Here is a 21495-nt window from a genome sequence, read left to right on the forward strand (position 1 = left end):
TGAGCAGGTAAATAAGATTATTTGCCAATGGAGTAAGTATTTTGGCCCCTAAAATAAGATAATTACATATACTGCACCTGAAATAAAGATGATGGAGATGAGTTGTTCCTATTTTAAGTGCAAAAAATCTTACTCCATTGGCAGATAATCTTATTTACCTGCTCAAATCAAGGATAAATGCACTAATTTCAAAATACTTTTACTTTTAATTCCCTGTTTGCTGTTTGCAGTATGGCACTCCCAAAGGACTGATTGGGTGCAGTGTGTGGTTGGTTAGAGCATTTCAGGGTTTGAAAATAAATAAGTTTGGCCACTCGGATGGACTTTCACTCGCCTTGGTGCCCACACCTGACATAGATCTTTGTGACCTAGATTGCACAGCTCAGATAGAAGGAAATGCAGTCAGTTTCAGGGTTGCAATAACCTACATTAACATTGCGATGTCATATTTTTCTTACGTCGTAGAGCTCTAGTTGTAGAGCATTCAATATGCCAGTTTTATGTAGTTTCTCTTATTCTAAAACTCTGTTTACATGTAACCAGTGGGATGTTTCCTTTCATATTTCATAATTATCTGCTTGTTATGTTCGACTTTTAAAAGGAATCTATCCTTGGAACGATTATCAGACGGACATTATTAATGATATTTATGTAGATAAATTTATGCTTTATGTGAAAGATATTCCTTTTGACATCTGTAAGCGGTAATTTGTTTCTCATGACTAAATTAAAAAATGCAATTTGTGACACAGATGGTACCGTTTGCCAATTTGAAGTTGAGATTATATATTGAAGTTCTTTACACGGTGCAGTGGTAAAGTTTATGAATGTGCAGATTTCCTCTTTTTTTTGTCACACATTGTTTGGCTCATGAAACAACTTAAAGCTGCAGTATGGAGTTTTGAAAAAAACATGGACTTAGCCTGAAAATTTAAACAAACACACCTTCCAGGTCCCTCTTTGCTCTCCCTGTCGTGCTGATCCGATGTTTTGCGCATATGCAAGAGTGATTAACAACCAATCGGAGCCAGACATTCTTCTTGTCTCTGATTGGTTGCCTCTGACCGGGAGCTGTGTATTTCTGCGAATGCTGGTAGGACGACTGGGAAGAGCCAGAAGAGCTTAATTCTTTTCACAGATTATCCGTCTCATATTTTACCATCAATTCATGGTGAATGTGTTAATAAATTTGTAAAAAATAAATTTATACAAGTCAACTACTGCAGCTTTAACACCAGATAAAGATGACTAGTACTTGGTAAATGCATTCAAACCAACCTGGCTCTATGTGAAAAGTAATTACCCCCTGACTACTAGTTGATCTAACCTTATCAGTAATTGCTGACTGGCATTGAGCCTTTTAAATTGCTGTGGAGGTGAAAAAAAAAGATGGCCTGGACTGGCTACAGGTTATCTGCTTTGGCGCCACCTATAAGAAGTAAACGATTAGGAGCATCCATCTCTTGTCATTACCTGCTTATCCTTGCAGGGTCATGGGGGCTGGTCCCCATTTCCAATGGTCCTTTAGGAGAGAGACCCACTGAGCTATATAATACACTGGAGTGCTGATTTTGTCGAAAAACTGAAGTCACTGGCCGCCATCTTGCTACTCCCTACTCTCACAGAATCCCACAGGATTTGGTTGCAACAACAAGCAGTTTTCTGGCTGTGTGAAAACGTTTCATAGGTAATTCTACAGTCAGTGGATGTACTAACACTATCAATTACTAGGAAATTAGGTGCTAAAATATTTTACATGTTATTCATATTAAATATATATATGTATATATAAGTATGTATATATGTATATATATATATATGTATACACATATGTAAATATATGTTTTTGTATATTGTTATTTATATATTTATAAATGTTAAACATATATATTTAAATGAATAAAATGCAAAATATTTCAGCAAATGACTTTCTCAGTACTTGATAGATTTAGAACATAACATAAAGTAATTTGGCATTTGACATTTTAAAAGTCTTAAGCCCCCCCTGAACACGAGAAAATCCTTGTTATTCGATGCTGTAGCGCACATATTCCCTAGTTACTGGAGGGAAATAGGGAGTACCAAGATGGCGGCTGGTGGCTTCAAAGCGACTCGTTCAAACAGACGGTGATTAGCACTCCAGTGTATAATATAGTTTAGTGGAGAGACCGGGTTCACCCTGGACCGGCCGCCAGTCCATCACAGAACGCCAGAGGAAAACAGGGCAAAGCAACCGTGTTCACACTCTCACACCGAAGGACGATTTAGGGAGATCAGTTAAAGCTGCAGTGGATAGCTTTTGTATTAAAATAAAAATTTCACAGTGTCCTGACTGTAAGTTATGAGATATTTTGATCTGTGGAGGGGGAAAAAAATCAAGCTCCTCCTAGTGGTCCTGCTGCCATTTTCAGAAATACGCCGCTCCCAGTCAAAATCAGCCAATCAGAGCCAGGCGTTCCTCCTGACTTAGCCGTGTCGCTAACGCTCGTTGCTGCTCACACCCCTTCCGCCGCACAGCGCCACCGTCGTTCCAGCTCAAGATGGCCGGTGGGCTGCAGCTGGTGGAGAAACAACCTGCTTTACAGGAAAACTGCCAGTTTCTAAAATGGCACCTACTCAGAAAACGAAGAAAGGTAAATATCGGGGAAGCGTGGCAGGTTCCTGTGTGGAGGGAGGTCTGTAGAGCAGAGAGGAAGGTGTACTCATTAAAATTTCACGGTTGTCCCTACTGCTAACTCTGCCTGCAGGCTGAATTCTCGCTGTATTTATTCGTTCACAAACACACGGGAATCAAACAAATCGTTTAAAAACCGACAATTAAAAGGCGTTGGCAACGGATTTCGTTATTGATTCGTTGTGTCGCGCGATTAACGCGTCACTCTCCATGTCGCAGAGCCGTTTACCTCATGCAGGCGGTCGTCAATGCTAGCTGACCAGTTGGTGGCGGTAATGCACACTGAAAAGATGTTTGCTAACCGCCAATAAACTCAAGAAGAAGAAGAAATGCTAGCTGACTGACTGGCTGCAGAGTGACGTAAACGCAGCGAGGTGGAGTGGAGGCTTTTTTTGTAATAAATTCTACAAATGGCAAGAGCAAATAATCGTTAGTTGCAGCCGTAACTTGTTGTGGTTTCTCACGATGCCTGCTGCTTCATTTGATGCCGTGATTGGCTAAAACCAGCCGTTGGTAGGCGGGCACTAGGTGTCTCATCGCCCAATGAGCTCAGAAAGTTCTGCTGAATGTCCCTCCTTGCCCTGAGCAGACTGGATGGGAGCAGAACCAGACTGATGTGCAGGACAGAGATTGCTGCACATCATCACCCTACTGCAGCTTTAACCCCAAAGTTGTGTATCTTTGGAGCATTGAAGAAAAGCGGAGTACCAGGTGAGAACCCACGCATGCACGGGGAGAACATGCAAACTCTTCACAGACTGAACCCGGACTGAACCCTGGACTGAACCCCGGACTAAACCCGGACTGAACTCTCGACTGAACTCTCGACTGAACCCTGGACTGAACCCTGACTGAACTCTGGACTGAACCCCGGACTGAACCTCGGACTGAACCCTGGACTGAACCCTGGACTGAACCCCGGACTGAACCCCGGACTGAACCCTGACTAAACCCCGGACTGAACCCCGGACTGAACCCCGGACTGAACTCTGGACTGAACCCCGGACTGAACCCAGACTGAACCCCGGAGTGAACCCCAGGCTGAACCCCGGAGTGAACCCTGACTGAACCCAGACTGAACCCTGACTGAACCCCGGACTGAACTCTCGACTGAACCCTGGACTGAACCCCGGACTGAACCCTTGACTGAACCCTTGACTGAACCCTTGACTGAACCCTTGACTGAACCCCGGACTGAACCCAGACTGAACCCTGGACCTTTGGTCAGCCAGGCTGCCAATCAGTCCCTGCCCTGATTATGGACAATTCAGACATCTAAAAATCTGCTGATTTGTAATCATGACAGGAAAGGAGAAGTAGCAACATCACAAATCTTTTAATTTTAAATGTAGAACTAACACGTGCTTTTTAAAAAAACTGAAAAAAGCTCCTTTTTAACAATGTTTCACAGCATGAAAAGGCTTTTAGCCAACTCATGCGTCCAGTGAATCTGATATAAACGGATCTAGTTAAAGCCTTTAAACTCTTTTCTGTTGAACAGACCAAAGAGTGTTGGACTTTGTGGTGTTCGGTTAGTTTATGGCTTTCCTCCGAGAATGATAAAAGGTTTCTGTCACAATAAAGTTAAAGCTTAAAGCTGCGCGATGGGGCAGTGGAGCTCAGCTTTGTGTAAACCCCTTGTTGGGAGTTTCCGTGGAGTTTGCCCGGCTAACATGTGACCGCAGCGGTGCTGCTGCTGTGCGGCAACGCGTTGCTCGTTGCTCGTAAACGTTTCCATTTGTCTGTCTGCATGTGAGAATGTCAGCGTCTCTCCGCTCGCTGTGCTGGTTTTAAATAACAGGAGTTAAATCAGGTATGAGCTGCTATTGCTGTGGGGGAAAAACCTGTGACTGGATGCATTGTCAGGCTGGTTAGGTCACAATTCAAACTTTAAATTAGAAAATGACTTTTTAAGATGTTTAAAGCATATAATTATGCATTTTCTGGTCATTATGTATACCTGTTAATTATGTGAAACACGTTATTGTTTGATTTGTAAATGTAAGTATAGTTAAAAATGACCAGAGGACTGTGTCCACTACAGTCAAAGCCTCTCCTGTATATTTTCCATTATGCGGGTTTAATGTTAGTCTTTATTGATTCTTTAGTCCTTTTGATTCTGTGTATCACAACATTTCAGTTAAACGTCTAACAACAGTTTTCTACACAGACAGCTGGAAGGTTTGCTAACTATCAGTTAGATCAGGGGGGTCCAAACTTTTCGGCACAGGGGCCAAAATTGTCCAGTTAAAGGAACACGAGGGCCAAAAAATTAACACAATTTTCTGTTTTAAAACCAAAAAAATATAATGTAATTTTTTTTTACCTGCTCTACAAAATAAAAGGTAAAAAAGTGTTTTGCTTATTTGTTGTATTAAATGATGGTCATTCAGTTTGCAAATTATTTAGAATAATTTAACTTAACTTTAAAAATAATAAACTTTACTCTTTTTGGTCTAGCAATATAAGAACATTATTTGGCTCAGTTGTTATTTGAAAACACTTGCCGTAATTAATAATTGAATTCAAAGCAGATTTAATGCACCAAAGTCTGCATCTGAGAAATTAAATATCATTGGATTGATAGTTACTAAGAAATTAAAGAGGATGTCAAAAGTGTGTTTATTAAAGGAGGAATACTTTGTGTTGAACTTAACATTTTTAATTGCAGGATTTTAACTTTTCTGTCATAATTTTGACATAATTAAGAACTAAAATCTTCCATCAGCCACCTGGACCAAATCTTTCTCGAAATGCTGTTGGGGGTGGGGGGGTCACAAACGGCCTAGTTTTATACTAAGCCCTTTTATTTACCTTGTACATAAATGATATTAGAAAGAATATCTCAAATGCAGCTCTTCGTTTTTATGCAATCATTTGCGACCCATGGACTGATTGTGTTTCAAATTAGCGCAAATATGCTAACAACAAACCTTTCTAACATTTATTTCCATTTCAAAGTATTGGTCGTTTAATGCCTTTATATGTGTTTTTTTTTAACTTAGATAGTAAACAGCAACACATCCTTCCTGTGACTTTTACTCAGAAGCAGATCTTGCTGCACCCAAACCTGCTTTTAAACAATTGCGTAATTAAACTTGGCTAAATACAACAAAGATTTTAAAAGAAAGAGAGATTCAGATCTGGATTTTATCTCTGAGAATACAGGAAATTTCCTTTTTTTTGTTTTGTTTTTGCAATCAAGCCCAAAATATTTAGCAAACTGGAAGCAGAGCCTCCATGTGATGTTCAGAAGTAAAATGAAACAAGGCTCAGATGGGACAAAAATACAATGTAAAACATGAGTGAATTAAAAAACGACAAACAAAAACGTAGTGGCACACATAAAATCAGGCTGAACTATCAAGACGCCAAAGAAAAGAAAATAGAATAATATACAATAAGCTCTTTACAAATTGTTAAAAGCTAAAACGATATTAAATGGGTTTAAGAAGCGCTTTAAAAGAAAACAAGCAGCACCAGTGACTGAGAAACTGGTCCGAGTCGAGGGAAAGATGGATGGTGGTAAATACTGGAATATTCTGGCCTCCTGCTAAAGCAACAAGCCAGTGGTTTAAACGTTTAAATGTGTTGGAATGGCCGGCTGAGATCCAAAAGGTTCTGGCACAACTTCACCAACTTCCAACGGACTGGTAGATAAAAACTTCAGCAACACTTGAAGGTTAAAGAGCGGACTTTAATTAACAGACCAACGCGTTTGGGCTTGTGGCCTTCTTCAGGGTCCTTAAGTAAGGCAAGGTAAATTTATTTCTATAGCACATTTGAGTACAGAGACAATGCAAAGTGCTTTTTCTTACATGATGAAATATAGGAAAATAAAACAGAATAAAAGCAAGTTGGGATAAAATGTAGAAGTAAAATAAAACATGGGAGACTAGAAATTAAAAGCAAACATTAAAAACAGTTGGACTACAAAGTTAAACTAATGATGTTTCAGTAAAACAGTTTAATTAGAATCCTAAACAAATGTGTTTTTAATCTTGTTTTAAAAGAACTTTCAGCACTTTTACAGTTTTCTGGAAGTTTGTTCCAGATCAGTGGAGCATAGGAACTAAATGCTGCTTCTCCATGTCTGGTTCTGGTTCTGGTTCTGCAGAGCAGGCTGGAGCCAGAAGACCTGAGTGGTCTGGAGGGTTGATGCCCTGATAACAAGTCTGTGATGGATTTAGGTGCTAATTCAGGGATTTATAGACTAACAGAAGGATTTTAAAGTCTATTCTCTGAGATCCAGGGAGCCATGGAAGGACTTCAGAACCGGGTCCATGTTCTCTACGTTCTTAGTCTTAGTGAGGACTTCAGAACCGGGTCCATGTTCTCTACGTTCTTAGTCTTAGTGGAAGGACTTCAGAACCGGGTCCATGTTCTCTACGTTCTTAGTCTTAGTGAGGACTTCAGAACCGGGTCCATGTTCTCTACGTTCTTAGTCTTAGTGAGGACTTCAGAACCGGGTCCATGTTCTCTACGTTCTTAGTCTTAGTGGAAGGACTTCAGAACCGGGTCCATGTTCTCTACGTTCTTAGTCTTAGTGAGGACTTCAGAACCGGGTCCATGTTCTCTACGTTCTTAGTCTTAGTGAGGACTTCAGAACCGGGTCCATGTTCTCTACGTTCTTAGTCTTAGTGAGGACTTCAGAACCGGGTCCATGTTCTCTACGTTCTTAGTCTTAGTGAGGACTTCAGAACCGGGTCCATGTTCTCTACTTTCTTAGTCTTAGTGGAAGGACTTCAGAACCGGGTCCATGTTCTCTACGTTCTTAGTCTTAGTGAGGACTTCAGAACCGGGTCCATGTTCTCTACGTTCCTAGTCTTAGTGAGGACTTCAGAACCGGGTCCATGTTCTCTACGTTCTTAGTCTTAGTGGAAGGACTTGAGAACCGGGTCCATGTTCTCTACGTTCTTAGTCTTAGTGAGGACTTCAGAACCGGGTCCATTTCAAGATCCTGCTGAGACATGAGTCCTTTAATCCTAGAAATGTTCTCCAGGTTCTAGAAGGTCCACTTTGTCTTTAGATGGAGGTTCAGGTCTGAGTCCATCACTACACCCAGGTTTCGGGCCTGATTAGTGGTTCCTAGCTGAAGCTGTGTGCTAACTTCTGATCTCTCCTCTATTGGTCCAAAGATTATTACTTCAGTTTTGTTTTATCTAGTTGAAGAAAATTTTCGCACATCCATGCATTGATTTCTTCTAGGCATTTACTCAGTGCTTGAACTGGTCCATAGTCACCTGGTGACATGGTGATGTAGAGCTGTGTGTCGTCTGCATAGTGACGGTAGCTGATGTTGTTGTTTTTGTAGGTTTTTGTAGGCCTACTCAAAGTCCAGACCTCTGTGAATCTGTGGTTAGACTTAAAGATCGTTGTTTAGAAGCAGAAACCAACCAACATGGAGAACAGGGTCTGAAAAAAACACTCGCCAGACGGCAAATGTGAGTAAATTTTCCGTTTGGCGAATCAATTTCAGAGAGCTAGCTGCCGCATGGCGAGTAAATGTTTGCACCAAATAAATTGTGTTTTTCAGTCATCATCTCGGTGGATGCTTCTTTATGTTCCTCTGCTTTCAGCTCGTATGACAACAAACGTACACAAACACTCGCCCATGTGACGCGGGAACGACAGCAACTACGTCACGTCCGCTTGCTAACAGCTAGCGTTTAGCTCAAGCTAACGTAGCAGGATTATATGGAGATATTTAGCAGGAGTCAGTCAGAATTAAGATTTTGGCCGGTAAAAAATATGCCTGGCCGGTTTATTCTTACATCTACCGACCAACATGGCCGATGAATCAGGAAGTTATTTTCAGACACTGATGGTAAAGCTGGAGCTGTTTAGCATCACCTGCAGCTGAAACAGGTGATGGACTTTTAGGGGGTGAATAGTTCATGTTATTTTGTCCTGTTTGTTTTTTTTGCTTCACAAGAAAAGAAAAAAAAAATCCATCTTGAACGTTGAAGGCATGTTGTCCAACGATCCATTTTAATTCCAGGTTGAGAGACAACAAAACCTGAAAAATGCCAAAGGGGGGTGTAGGGCTGAACGATTTTGGAAAATAATCTAACTGCTATTTTATTTTTTTTCTTAATATTGCGATTTAATGCGATTTTTTTTTTTTTTTTTTTTTTTTTTTTTTTTTTTTTTTTTTCCCCAGTTTAATTTATCATGTCTTTTTAAACATATACAAACAACAAATCATTTTGTTTCCTTCCTGTGCAGATTAGTTGCTAAAAGACCCACAGCATCTAAACTCAGAGCAGAAATTATTGCGTTCTGCCTACAATATATTTCAACCAAAATTGCAATTTTGACTTTTCTCTGCGTTAACCACAAGCAACAAAAATGGCCTCTAAATAAAGATGTTTGTAAACAAGGACTATTTAAAACAAGAACTTTTAATGTTTCTATTAATCAGAATATTATTCAAGAGAACAGCTTTTAATTGATTTGGACATCAATCCTTGTTGAACATAAAGTGCAACCAACAAGCAAGTCTATGTATTAAACTGATTGACCAGAACTTAATGCTATGTATGATTATATAAACTCTAAAACAAGTAATAAAGTTAGATTATCTCACTGCTGCAACTGTCTTCCCTTCCATGTGGAGGAAAACCCACTTTAAACATATTACCAACACCTAATGGACGTGTCTAATTCACTAATTGTTACAGAGCCAAAAATTGCAGACTCTGTGATTTGGAAATTGCGTTTTTTTAAATCGCGATTATATTGAAAATGCGATTAATTGTTCAGCCCTAGTGGGGTGAATACTTTCGCAGGCTACTGTGGCTCTCTATTGATATTCTGCTTTTGAATCGGTGCTTCACTGCTGTATCCTTCACTGATGGCGTCATTAATGATTTCTGCAGCTGTTTTTCCCAGTTTTACACCGTGCCGCGTTGTCACCAACAGCTGACGACCCGTTTTGTTTCTCCTTCTGTCTTCCAGAGCTGCTTCAGCAGCCAGGGGCTCCTCTGGAAGGGGAGCGGGCCGAGTTCATCCGGCTCAAGCAGCAGCTGGAGGCCGAGTTCAACCAGAAGCGAGCCAAATTCAAAGAGCTGTACATGTCAAAGGAACGTAGGTATCCCAGGATAATGAGCCCAGTTTTACTCCGTAAATCATTGACAAGGAAGCACCAAGGCTCAGGAAATCAGACTTAAAGCACTGCAAAAACGGAACTAAAAATAAGTACATTTTTCTTGAAATTAGTGTATTTGTACTTTATTTGAGTATGTAAATAAGCTAATCTGCCAATGGAATAAGATTTTTGCACCTAAAATAGGAACAACTCATCTCCATCACCTTATTTCAAGTGCATTGTATCTAAGTATCTTATTTTAGGCGTCAAAATACTCATTCCATTGGAAAATAGCTTATTTACCTGCTCAAACCATGGACAAATGCACTAATTTCGAGAAAATTTTACTTATTTTTAGTTCTGTTTTTGCAGTGAGCTTGTTGATGGATGTTTGTCTTGCTGACGATGCAGCAAAGTGCATGCACTGCAAAAACGGAACAAAAATTAAGTAAATTTTTCTTGAAATGATCAGGTAAATAAGACTATTTGCCAATGGGATAAGATTTTTGCACTTAAAATAGGAACAATTCATCTCCATCATTCTTCAGAATATCTAATTATCTTATTTTAGGGGTAGAACTACTAATCCCATTGGCAAATAGTCTTATTTACCAGCTCAAATCAATGAAAAATTTACTAATTTCTAGAAAATGTTACTTACTTTTAGTTCCCTTTTTGCAGTGTGTAAAGGAGAATATCTCTAAATCCTCTTCTGTTTAACCCCTTTGGCTCGTTCAACTGAATTTAATTGAAAAACACTTTATTAACTCCCGAAACGAACAAGTCCGTGTCCCGTCTGACCCGTCTGGTTCCTCCCGGTCCCCAGAGGAACTCAAGAGACAAACGGCGGCGCTGGAGAACTCCCAGAGCGAGCTGAGCTCCGTGCGGACCCAGCTGGCTCAGGCGCAGGCCGAGATCGAGACCATCAAAGCCGTGGCCACCGTGTCGGAGAACACCAAGCAGGAAGCCATCGACCAGGTCCGCAGCCAGTGGCAGGAGGAGGTGGCCTCGCTGCAGGCCATCCTGAAAGGTAAATCCAGCACTGCAAAAAGGGAACTAAAAGTAAGTAAAATTTTCTTGAAATCATTGTATTTTTTCCTTGATTTGAGCAGGTAAATATGATTTTTTGCACTTAAAATAAGAACAATTAATCTCCATAATCTTATTTTAAGTGCAGGATATATAATTATCTTATTTTAGGGGTAAAAATACAGATTCCATTGGCAAATAGTCTTATTTAGCTCGTCAAATCAAAGAAAAATACACTAATTTCAAGAAAAATTTACTTACTTTTAGTTCCCTTTTTGCAGTGAGCCGCTGCTGCTGCTCCTCTAATCAAGTTGGTATTAAACCATTATAACAATACAAAAAAATCCCCATGAATGGTGGTACGGGTTTTATTACAGACTCTAAATGAAAAAATTAACTGTATTTTTCAGATTATAAGGCGCACTAAATATTCTTCCCAAGTGTGTAATATCACCCCTTTACGTTAGGGCTGGACGATAATTTAATAACAATATATATCGATCAATAGACGTATATCGATAATAGAAAAAAAAGGTAAATAAAAAGTTCAATAGAACAGTTTTCCTTCCTTTTGCATTCTAGTTTATCATGTAGGTTAATATTACAGTCATTAAATCCTCCCAACCAATCATAACACAGAGCCAGGAAGCCCCGCCCCCTTCAAAGAGTTCAGAGAGCACGGGTTCTTTTTTCTTTTTAAAAACATTTTTTCTTCTAAAAAAAAAAAGATTTGGTAAAAAGTTGGTTGAATAAAGGGTTTAGTTTAATTTCAGTGTTTGTGTGTTCTGTATCTATAAAACAGGTTGCTAAGCAGCAGCATAAAACGTCCAGGGCTGCACTTAAAATATATGTTTTGAATTAGTTGATAATTATCGACATCAATCAATATGATTTATCATTTTTTTTAATACTTCTAGTTTAGACATTACAGTCAGGCAGTCTGGTAGACAGCTCAGGGGTCCTATCAAGTGGTCCAGTGTACCGTAATGCTCCTAATATCCATTGAGCGGAGTGACTTCGTTGCTAACCAAAGTCATTCTTACACATTTTAACAGATTTTTAAGCGCATTGTACCACATAAAATCAGTCAGTAAGCTTAACGGTGATCATAGATAAGGCGCACCATCAATATTTAAGAAGATTTAAGGATTTTAGGTGAAATACTGCATATTTAAAAACATTCAGAGCCGTAAAATATTGAACTGAAATCCAAAGTTGAAGCTTATAATCTTAAAAGTTGTTGTTTTTTCTGAATCTGTCTGTAATTTTGTTTCCTGTAACACCCCAGAGCATCAAGTAAGGAAGATTTATGATTTAACTTTTATCCAGCAACAAAATAATATAAGGCTGCAACTAGAACTGCTAATGTTTCTGCTGTTTCATCCCTTAAATCTAAACTACACCTTGCTCTTGTCCTGTTTTTAGTTATTTTTATTTCACCGTCTCTCTCTGTCTGCAGACACGGTGTGTGAATATGAGGTCCAGTTCCATAAGCGCCTGGAGCAGGAGCGAGCCCAGTGGAACCAGTACCGAGAGGCCATGGAGAGGGAGGTGGGGGATTTGAGACATCGCCTCACAGAGGGACAGGAAGAGGAGAATCTGGAGGACGAGATGAAGAAGGTAGATTTATTTTGATCGTCTTATTTATCTGAGGGGACGACGGGTCCAGAAGGGAAACCCAGACTCTTCCTAGTAACATCCTGCAGCTCGTTCTGCGGCGTTCCCAATCCAGAGGGGATATCTAGTCCCTCCAAGCGAGTTCTGGGTTTCCTCCCAATCAGAAAACCTGATTAGATGTCAGAATTACTTCATCTGACACCCTTCGATGCGGAAAAGCAGCGGCTCTACTTTGAGCTCCCCCTGGATGACAGAGCTCCTGGCCCTCTCTCTAAGGCTGAGCCCAGCCACCCCCTCTGGAAGAAGCTCGTTTCTGCTGCTTGTATCCAGGATCTTGTTGTTTGGGTCAGACATCACGGTCATAACGGGAAGGTGGGAACGTAGATGGACGATAAAACTGTACCAACAACAGACAGGAGCAGCGGCAGCAGTACTGCAGAAGAAGCCCCAACGGGACAGGCCACGTTTGACTGAGGCTACGTTCTCACCCAAGGTCTTGATACGCAATAAAAACAAATTTTTTTGTAGTTGCTAAAAAATTTTTTTTAGATGGCCGTTGGTATTACCGCTAAATGCGACCATCATCAGACTTCTGGTTGAGCGGTTCAAGACCGCAAAACGACCCACAGGAGGAGACGTCACAGCGGAGCGCTGTTTACGGAAATAATGATGAATGTACCGTATTTTCCGGACTATAAGTCACAGTTTTTTTCATAGTTTGGCCGTGGGTGCGACTTATACTCTGGAGCACAGGTGTCAAACTCAAGGCCCGCGGGCCAAATCCGGCCCGTCAAGGTAAATTATCCGGCCCTCGAGAGCCAGAAAAAAAGGCATATATATAGTTTTAAAGTGTATAAAGTGACTAAAACTGTGCCTCCTGTAAGTGTAACTCACCCCAATATCAACTTTTTTTGCAGATAAACTGTATAAACTGGGCCTAAGGGTGCTACTTTTATGTTACTATGCATTTTGTATAGTACTATGTAAACTGGAATGAAATTATGACATGAAAAGTATTGTCTCTACACTTGCAACCGGCCCCTTTAATGACTTTATGATGCCAAAGTGGCCCCATATAGAAATTAGTTTGACACCCCTGCTCTGGAGTGACTTATGTGTGAAATTATTACACATTTTTACCGGTATATCATTACACCTGTTATTATCACACCAAACAGAAGACAAGCTTTGCGCCGGACGACCAGCGGAGCATAGCGCCTGTTATTTTACTATATGCACGCGCGAAAGCAACAACAAAAAACGCCTGTTACCGTCAAATAAACATGCAAGCATATCGACTTAGGTTTTTTTTTTGGGAATGTTGGCGAGGCGGTAGCGTGAGTTTGGCGAGGCGGCCGCCTCACCAAGATAGCGCTGCGGGAAACCCTGGTACAATTATTCAGCCTGTTGTTGCCTCCGTTCTGTTTTTATTTAAAATTGCCTTTCAAGATGACATGTCTGTTCTTGATGTCGTATATTATCAAATAAATTTCCCCAAAAAATGCGACTTGTACTCCAGAGCGACTTATAGTCCAGAAAATACGGTAATTGTTTCTAGAAGTGATCAATAAAGTTCGGTTTAAAAAAACAAAACAAAAAAACAACAAATGAACGAAATCCCGGCTCTCCCTTAGAGATAGGGTGAGGAGCTCAGTCATCCGGGGAGGACTCAGAGTAGAGCCGCTGCTCCTCCACGTCGAGAGGAGCCAGTTGAGGTGGCTCGGGCATCTGGTCAGGATGCCTCCTGGACGCCTCCCTGGTGAGGTGTTCCGGGCACGTCCCACCGGGAGGAGGCCCAGGGGAAGACCCAGGACACGCTGGAGGGACTATGTCTCCCGGCTGGCCTGGGAACGCCTTGGGATTCCTCCTGAGGAGCTGGCCCAAGTGGCCGGGGAGAGGGACGTCTGGGCCTCCCTACTGAAGCTGCTACACCCACGACCCGACCCCGGATAAGCAGAAGACAATGGAAGGATGGATGGAATACCGGCTGGCGTCTTTCCTTGTTATTATTAGTAGCTGTTACAAAATTGGAGCCGACAATATTAAGACCACATCGTAGTGAAGCTAAATAAGGTAAGAAGAAAGTAGCGACAGGAGAGAGACGTGAAAGTCGGATAAAATGCGACATGACCGTTCAGACAGCGGACGCTTTGAAAAATATCCGATACGTATCTGAATTAGTACCACATATGAAAGTGGCTCAGGTCGGATTTGCTTTGGGAGGGAAAAGTTCGGAATATGGCCGTTCACACTGCTGTGAAAAAGATCGGATTAGGGTCGCATTTCCCTGCAGTGTGAACGCAGCCTTAGCGGCACTGATTGTTGTCGTCTCTTTGCGTTAGCTGGAGGCTAATGTTTAAGATGGCGTCGCTAAGCGTGCAAAAATATAAACATGGTTTGTTCCTAAACGGTTTCCATTGCGTTTTTTTTTTATTTTTTTTTATTAGAAAGTGTTATGTTTGTTTCAGGCCCAGGAAGATGCAGAGAAGCTGCGCTCAGTGGTGATGCCCATGGAGAAGGAGATCGCAGCCCTGAAGGCCAAGCTGAGCACTGCAGAGGAGAGGGTGAAGGAGCTGGAGGCCTCCAAGGTTAGTCAGTCATGTTTTTGTTTTCAAATCATGGGAGATGTGTTAGCCTGTGGCTGAAAACTAATTATTTAGCATAACTCTGGAAAATAACTGAAATGAAATACCGGAAATGACTCGTTTTAATCAACGGTCTGGTAGATTTAGCTTCATATGAGACTCTTTGTTTTCATTTCTCTTTTTGAACTAAAATATTTTTATTGAAATTAAAGGGGGTGTTGATAAAGTAAAACTATCATGTAACAGTTGTATTAAACACCAAAATGACCGTTTCCCCATTTAGAAACTTTAAGAAACGTCCAACAGAGTATTTAGACCAGTCGTGGTTTTAATAATTTCACACAAATTTGCCAACTTTCAATCACAGCGCCATATTGTTGAATTTGTCTCAGGCTGTTTCACACATTATTTTGATGTAAAAAGTATTTGTGAATAAATAATCAATTAAAGAATCAGGAGCACTAAAAACTACATTAAAAAAAGATTCTTTGACAGATTTACATAAAATTGATTTGTTACTTTATGTTGTGCCAAAAACACCGTAGAGCTTGATGTCGAGCTGTAATTTCTAATCCTCTAAATTAGGGCTGAACAAAACTTAAATATATTTCTTAATTTTATTCGATACAGTATAATTAAGATATTAAAAGCCTCAGAAAGACTGCCAAGAATGTCCAAAACAGATGATTGCACAAACGTTCTGACAATTATTTTTGCTATGTTTATAAAACATTTTAGAAATATTTCCCTTAAAAGATAAAACATAAAATCTGGCTGGAACGTCAGTCTGTGGCAAATGCTTTAATTAAACTGTAATGTCTGAAATATCAGAAATATCATATCGCCGTTGAATAAAGTTATCTATCTATCTATCTATCTATCTATCTATCTATCTATCTATCTATCTATCTATCTATCTATCTATCTATCTATCTATCTATCTATCTATCTATCTATCTATCTATCTATCTATCTATCTATTCAATTCAATTCAATTCAATTCAATTCAATTCAATTCAATTCAATTCAATTCAATTTTATTTATATAGCGCCAAATCATGAAACATGTCATCTCAAGGCACTTTACAAAGTCAAGTTCAATCATATTATACAGATTGGGTCAGATTATACAGATTGGTCAAAAATGTCCTATATAAGGAAACCAGTTGATTGCATCAAAGTCCCGACAAGCAGCATTCACTCCTGGGGAACCGTAGAGCCACAGGAAGAGTCATCTGCATTGTACATGGCTTTGCTGCAATCCCTCATACTGAGCAAGCATGAAGCGACAGTGGGAAGAAAAACCACCCATTAACGGGAAGGAAAAACCTCCGGCAGAACCGGGCTCAGTATGAACGGTCATCTGCCTCGACCGACTGGGGTTACAGAAGACAGAGCAGAGACACAACAAGAGAGACAAACAAGCACAGAAGCACACATTGATCCAGTAATCTGTTCTTCAAGTGCAGGATATCCAATTAAAAAGTTAAATTAAAAAGTTTTAAAAAGTTAAAAGGTGAAATGACGACAGTCATTTCAATGTAATACAATGCAAAACTGGAGAACAGTAGACTGAAGAACAGTAGAAATCAGTAGAGTGAGAAAATTAGACCCTGATGTCCTCCAGCAGCCTAGGCCTATCACAGCACAACTATAGAGATAGCTCAGGGTATGAGCCACTCTAACTATAAGCTTTGTCAAAAAGGAAAGTTTTAACATTAGTCTTGAAAATAGATAGGGTGTCTGCCTCACGGACCAAAACTGGGAGTTGGTTCCACAGGAGAGGAGCCTGATAGCTAAAGGATCTGCCTCCCATTCTACTTTTAGAGACTCTAGGAACCACCAGCAGACCTGCAGTCTGAGAGCGAAGTGCTCTGTTAGGAAGATACGGGGTAATCAGAGCTCTGATATATGATGGAGCTTGATTATTAAGGGCTTTATACGTTAGGAGAATTTTAAATTCTATTCTTGATTTAACAGGAAGCCAATGAAGGGAAGCTAAAATTGGAGAAATATGATCCCTCTTGTTGATTTTCATCAGAACTCTTGCCGCAGCATTTTGAATCAGCTGAAGACTTTGAACTGCGTTTTGTGGACTTCCTGATAGTAAAGAATTACAATAGTCCAGCCTTGAAGTAACAAATGCATGGACTAGTTTTTCAGCATCACTCCTGGACAGAATGTTTCTAATTTTGGCGATATTCCGGAGGTGAAAAAAGGAAACTCTGGAAACCTGTTTAATATGGGATTTAAATGACATGTCTTGGTCGAAAACAACACCAAGATTTTTAACTTTATTACCAGAGGCCAAGTTAATGCCATCCAGATTAAGGGATTGATTAAGAACTTTATTTTTTGAAGACTCTGGCCCAAAGATTACAACTTCTGTCTTGTCAGAATTTAAATGCAGGAAATTTAAAGTCATCCAGCTTTTGATGTCATCAAGACATGACTGCAGTCGAAGTAACTGATTGGATTCATCAGGATTTATGGATAAATATAGCTGAGTGTCATCAGCATAACAGTGGAAATTAATCCCATGCTGTCTGATAATTTTGCCAATCGGAAGCATATATATAGTAAAGAGAATTGGTCCAAGGACTGAACCCTGTGGTACTCCACAAGTGACCCTAGAGTTTGAGGAAGATTTATTATTAACATGAACAAACTGGAATCTGTCCGACAGATAAGATTTAAACCAGCCTAATGCTTTTCCCTTAATCCCTACAGTATGCTCAAGTCTTTGTAGGAGAATATTGTGATCAACTGTATCAAACGCAGCACTGAGATCTAACAGGACAAGTATAGACACAAGTCCATTATCTGAGGCCATGAGAATATCATTAGTGACCTTCACCAGAGCTGTTTCAGTGCTATGATGAGCTCTGAAGCCTGACTGAAACTCCTCAAGTAGGTCATTACGTTGTAAATGTTCACATAGTTGATTAGCAACTACTTTCTCAACAATTTTAGATAAGAAAAGAAGATTAGATATAGGTCTGTAATTTACTAACTCATCTTGATCAAGAGATGGTTTCTTAAGTAAAGGTTTAATAACAGCTACTTTAAAAGCCTGTGGTACATATCCATTTACCAAGAATAGATTAATCGTGTCTAAAATAGTGCCACTGATCAGAGGGAATACCTCCTTAAACAACTTGGTTGGGATTGGGTCTAACATACAGGTAGAAGGTTTAGATGAAGCTAAAATTTTAGATAGCTCAGAAAGCTCTACTGCTTTTAAACAGTTCAGACACTGCGCAGGTTCTAAGGATTCCTCCAATGCTGCCTCACTTACTGAGGACGAGGTAATCATGTTTGGGAGGATGCCAATTATTTTATTTTTAATGGAATCAATTTTATTTATGAAGAATCCCATAAAATCATTACTGCTAAGAGCTAAGGGAATGGATGGATCAACAGAGCTGTGGCTCTGGGTAAGTTTGGCAACTGTACTAAAGAGAAATCTAGGATTATTTTTATTCTCTTCAATTAATGATGAAAAATATGCTGCTCTAGCTCTGCGAAGGGTCTTGTTATACAACAATAGACTGTTCTTCCAGATTAAGTAGGATTCCTCTTGGTGTGTAGAGCGCCATTTTCTCTCCAATTTCCTAACATTGTGCTTCAAGGAACGCAGCTCTGAATTAAACCAAGGAGCCAGCTTCCTGTGAATAATCACCTTCTTTTTCAAGGGAGCTACATTGTCTAATGCAGAACGCAATGACGAAGTCATACCGTTTACAAAGACATCTATTTGTGAATTGGAAGAAACAACATTGCTGCCATCTACAGGGCATTTCTGCAATACGGAGGATATTAAAAAGGGGACAGACTCTTTAAGTTTTGATACAGCATTATCCGATAAAAATCTACTATAATGGAACCCTCTTTTGGGGGTGGAAAACTCAGTTAGATTAAACTCAAATGTTATTAAAAAATGATCAGATAGGACAGGGTTGTGAGGAAATACTGTTAATTCTTCACAATCAATGCCATATGTCAGAACAAGGTCTAAAGTATGGAGCCGAGAGTGCGTCGGTTCATGCACATTTTGAGCAAAACCAATTGAATCTAGGATAGTTTTAAAGGCTACACTAAGGTTATCACATTCTGTGTCAACATGGATGTTAAAATCACCCACTATAATAGCCTTATCACTATCTATCTATCTATCTATCTATCTATCTATCTATCTATCTATCTATCTATCTATCTATCTATCTATCTAAATATACTGTAAATATATATATATATATATATATATATATATATATATATATATATATATATATATATATATATATATATATATATATATATATATATATATATATCTCATCAGTAGTTGTCTCTGCTTTAGGAACATATTTTTAAGTTTTTCTCTTTACCTTGGTCAATTATTTTTAACAGATATTCAGTCCAGTCCTCATAACTCAGGTACAAAAGTTTTAATTTAGGCCAAAAAAAAGCATAAAAAACCTTCAGAAAGCCTTGAGAATATTACACGCAGTTCAGTTTATTAATAATAATAATACTAATAATACTTCTGGATAAATCTGTATGATCAAATGGGAAATTTTTCTTAAGAAGACTCAGCGTCTGCAAATAGAATCAGGAATCGAGTCTTTATTGACGTTTTGTAACCATAATGACTCATGACTGATTAAGTCTGAGACGCTTAATAGTTTTTATCGTTAATGCAGTTTTGTTCTCTTTATTATTAAATGATTGTTGGTGTAACTCTGAAGCATTCTGGTCAGCTCTGGTTGTTTTTTTTTAATGTGCTAGACAAATAAATTTGACATTTTTACGTCACAAAATGTATTTCAGCCTTGGTGTGTAAACATTTAAGAGCCACAGTTAGACATTTTATCTAATAATCCCAGAAAGACTCAAGCTAACGTTTTCCCGCCCAGATAAACACTCTGCAAACCCCTTTAATTAATTTAGGCTTTTTAAATGTTTGTCTTTCGTTTTTTTCTTGTAGTTGTTTAGGAAAATGGTGAAAATGCAAAATGGGATCAATGTTGTGCCCGTGTCGAATAAAACTGTCTCAAATTTCTGTTCAGATCAGAAACTTAAAATAAAACAAACCAAAGCTGCTGTTTTATTTTTAATTTATTTTTTTGGGCAGGTGAAGGAGCTCAATCACGTTTTGGAGGCTGAGAAGTCGTGTCGTACGGACCTGGAGATGTATGTGGCGGTGCTGAACACCCAGAAGTCTGTGCTGCAGGAAGATGCCGAGAAACTACGCAAGGAGCTCCATGAGGGTTCGTTTCTGCGCTTCTAGCGGAAACCTTTCGATTAAAAGAAAATCTAGAGGCAGATTAAGTGAAAAGAAAAGTTTCAGACTTCAGATTCGCTGCAAAAAACGGATCTAAAAATAAGTAAAATGTTCTTAAAATGTGTGTTTTTGTCCTTGATTTGAGCAGGTAAATAATATTATCTGCCAATGGAAAGAGTATTTTGAAAATAAAATAAGATAATTAGACATACTGCACTTGAAATAAGATGATGGAGATGAATTGTTCCTATTTTAAGTGCAAAACTTTTATTCCGTTGGCAGATCATCTTATTTATCTGCTCAAAGCAAGAACAGATGCACTCATTTTAAGAAAATTTTACTTATTTTTAGTTTCGTTTTAGCAGTGTAATCGCTGCACTGCAAAAACGAAACGGATCGCTACTAAGACGGATTTTCTTAGAATGAGTGGATTTGTCCTTGATTTGAGCAGGTAAATAAAATGATTTGCCAATGGAATAAGATTTCTGTACTTAAAATAGGAACAACTGATCTCCATCATCTTATTTCAAGTGCAGTGTGCCTAATTATCTTATTTTAGGGGTCAAAATACTCATTCCATTGGCAAATTATCTTATTTACCTGCTCAAATCAAGGACAAATAAACTAAGTTCAAGAAAATCCATCTTATTTTTAGTTTCGTTTTTGCAGTGTTATCGCTGCTAGAAAATAAATTTTCATCATTTCATTTTGAATAAGCTAGATCCTGACTGAGCAGTTTCCAGATTCTCGCTCAATGCTTCTGTTTTGATTTTAAGGAAGTTTTTATGTTTTGGTCAGAAAACCTGGCAGCAGGAAGTCTGTTCAGGCCGGTTTTACTGTAGCTCCTGTGCAGGATTGTCATCGGTCTCGTCGTATCTTTCACCGTGTGAACAGAAACGTGGGGCTCGTGTCGTAGCGATGCGGTCGAGGTTGAAGGTGCAGCCGCTGAATCTCTCCCGGTGTCGCTCTGCTGCTTTCAGTGTGCCACAAGCTGGAGTTGGAGCGGCAGCAGCACAACCAGCTGAAACAGACGTGGCAGCGCGCCAACGACCAGTTCCTGGAGTCCCAGCGTCTCCTCATGAGGGACATGCAGAGGATAGAGAGCGTCCTGTCCTCCGAGCAGCTCCGCCAGGTGGAGGAGATGAAGAAGAAGGACCAGGTACAGCATCCGGGGACGCGTCACTTTTGGTTTCCAAGCTCCGCTCCGGACTCA

General features: G+C 39.6%; 1 protein-coding gene across 2 annotated transcripts in view; it reads left to right on the forward strand.

The window, feature by feature from the left end:
• Positions 1 to 21495, forward strand: part of rabep1 (rabaptin, RAB GTPase binding effector protein 1) — a 46603-nt gene that overhangs the window by 1037 nt on the left and 24071 nt on the right. For both annotated transcript variants that reach the window (XM_012864386.3, XM_012864396.3), the window contains exons 2-7: positions 9635 to 9763; positions 10591 to 10794; positions 12253 to 12413; positions 14879 to 14998; positions 20133 to 20268; positions 21263 to 21441. In XM_012864386.3, the coding sequence (XP_012719840.2) occupies positions 9635 to 9763; positions 10591 to 10794; positions 12253 to 12413; positions 14879 to 14998; positions 20133 to 20268; positions 21263 to 21441 (929 nt within the window). The remainder of the gene's footprint in view (positions 1 to 9634; positions 9764 to 10590; positions 10795 to 12252; positions 12414 to 14878; positions 14999 to 20132; positions 20269 to 21262; positions 21442 to 21495) is intronic.

This window comes from Fundulus heteroclitus, chromosome 11 (assembly GCF_011125445.2).
Source record: "Fundulus heteroclitus isolate FHET01 chromosome 11, MU-UCD_Fhet_4.1, whole genome shotgun sequence".
Taxonomy (NCBI): Eukaryota; Metazoa; Chordata; class Actinopteri; order Cyprinodontiformes; family Fundulidae; genus Fundulus; species Fundulus heteroclitus.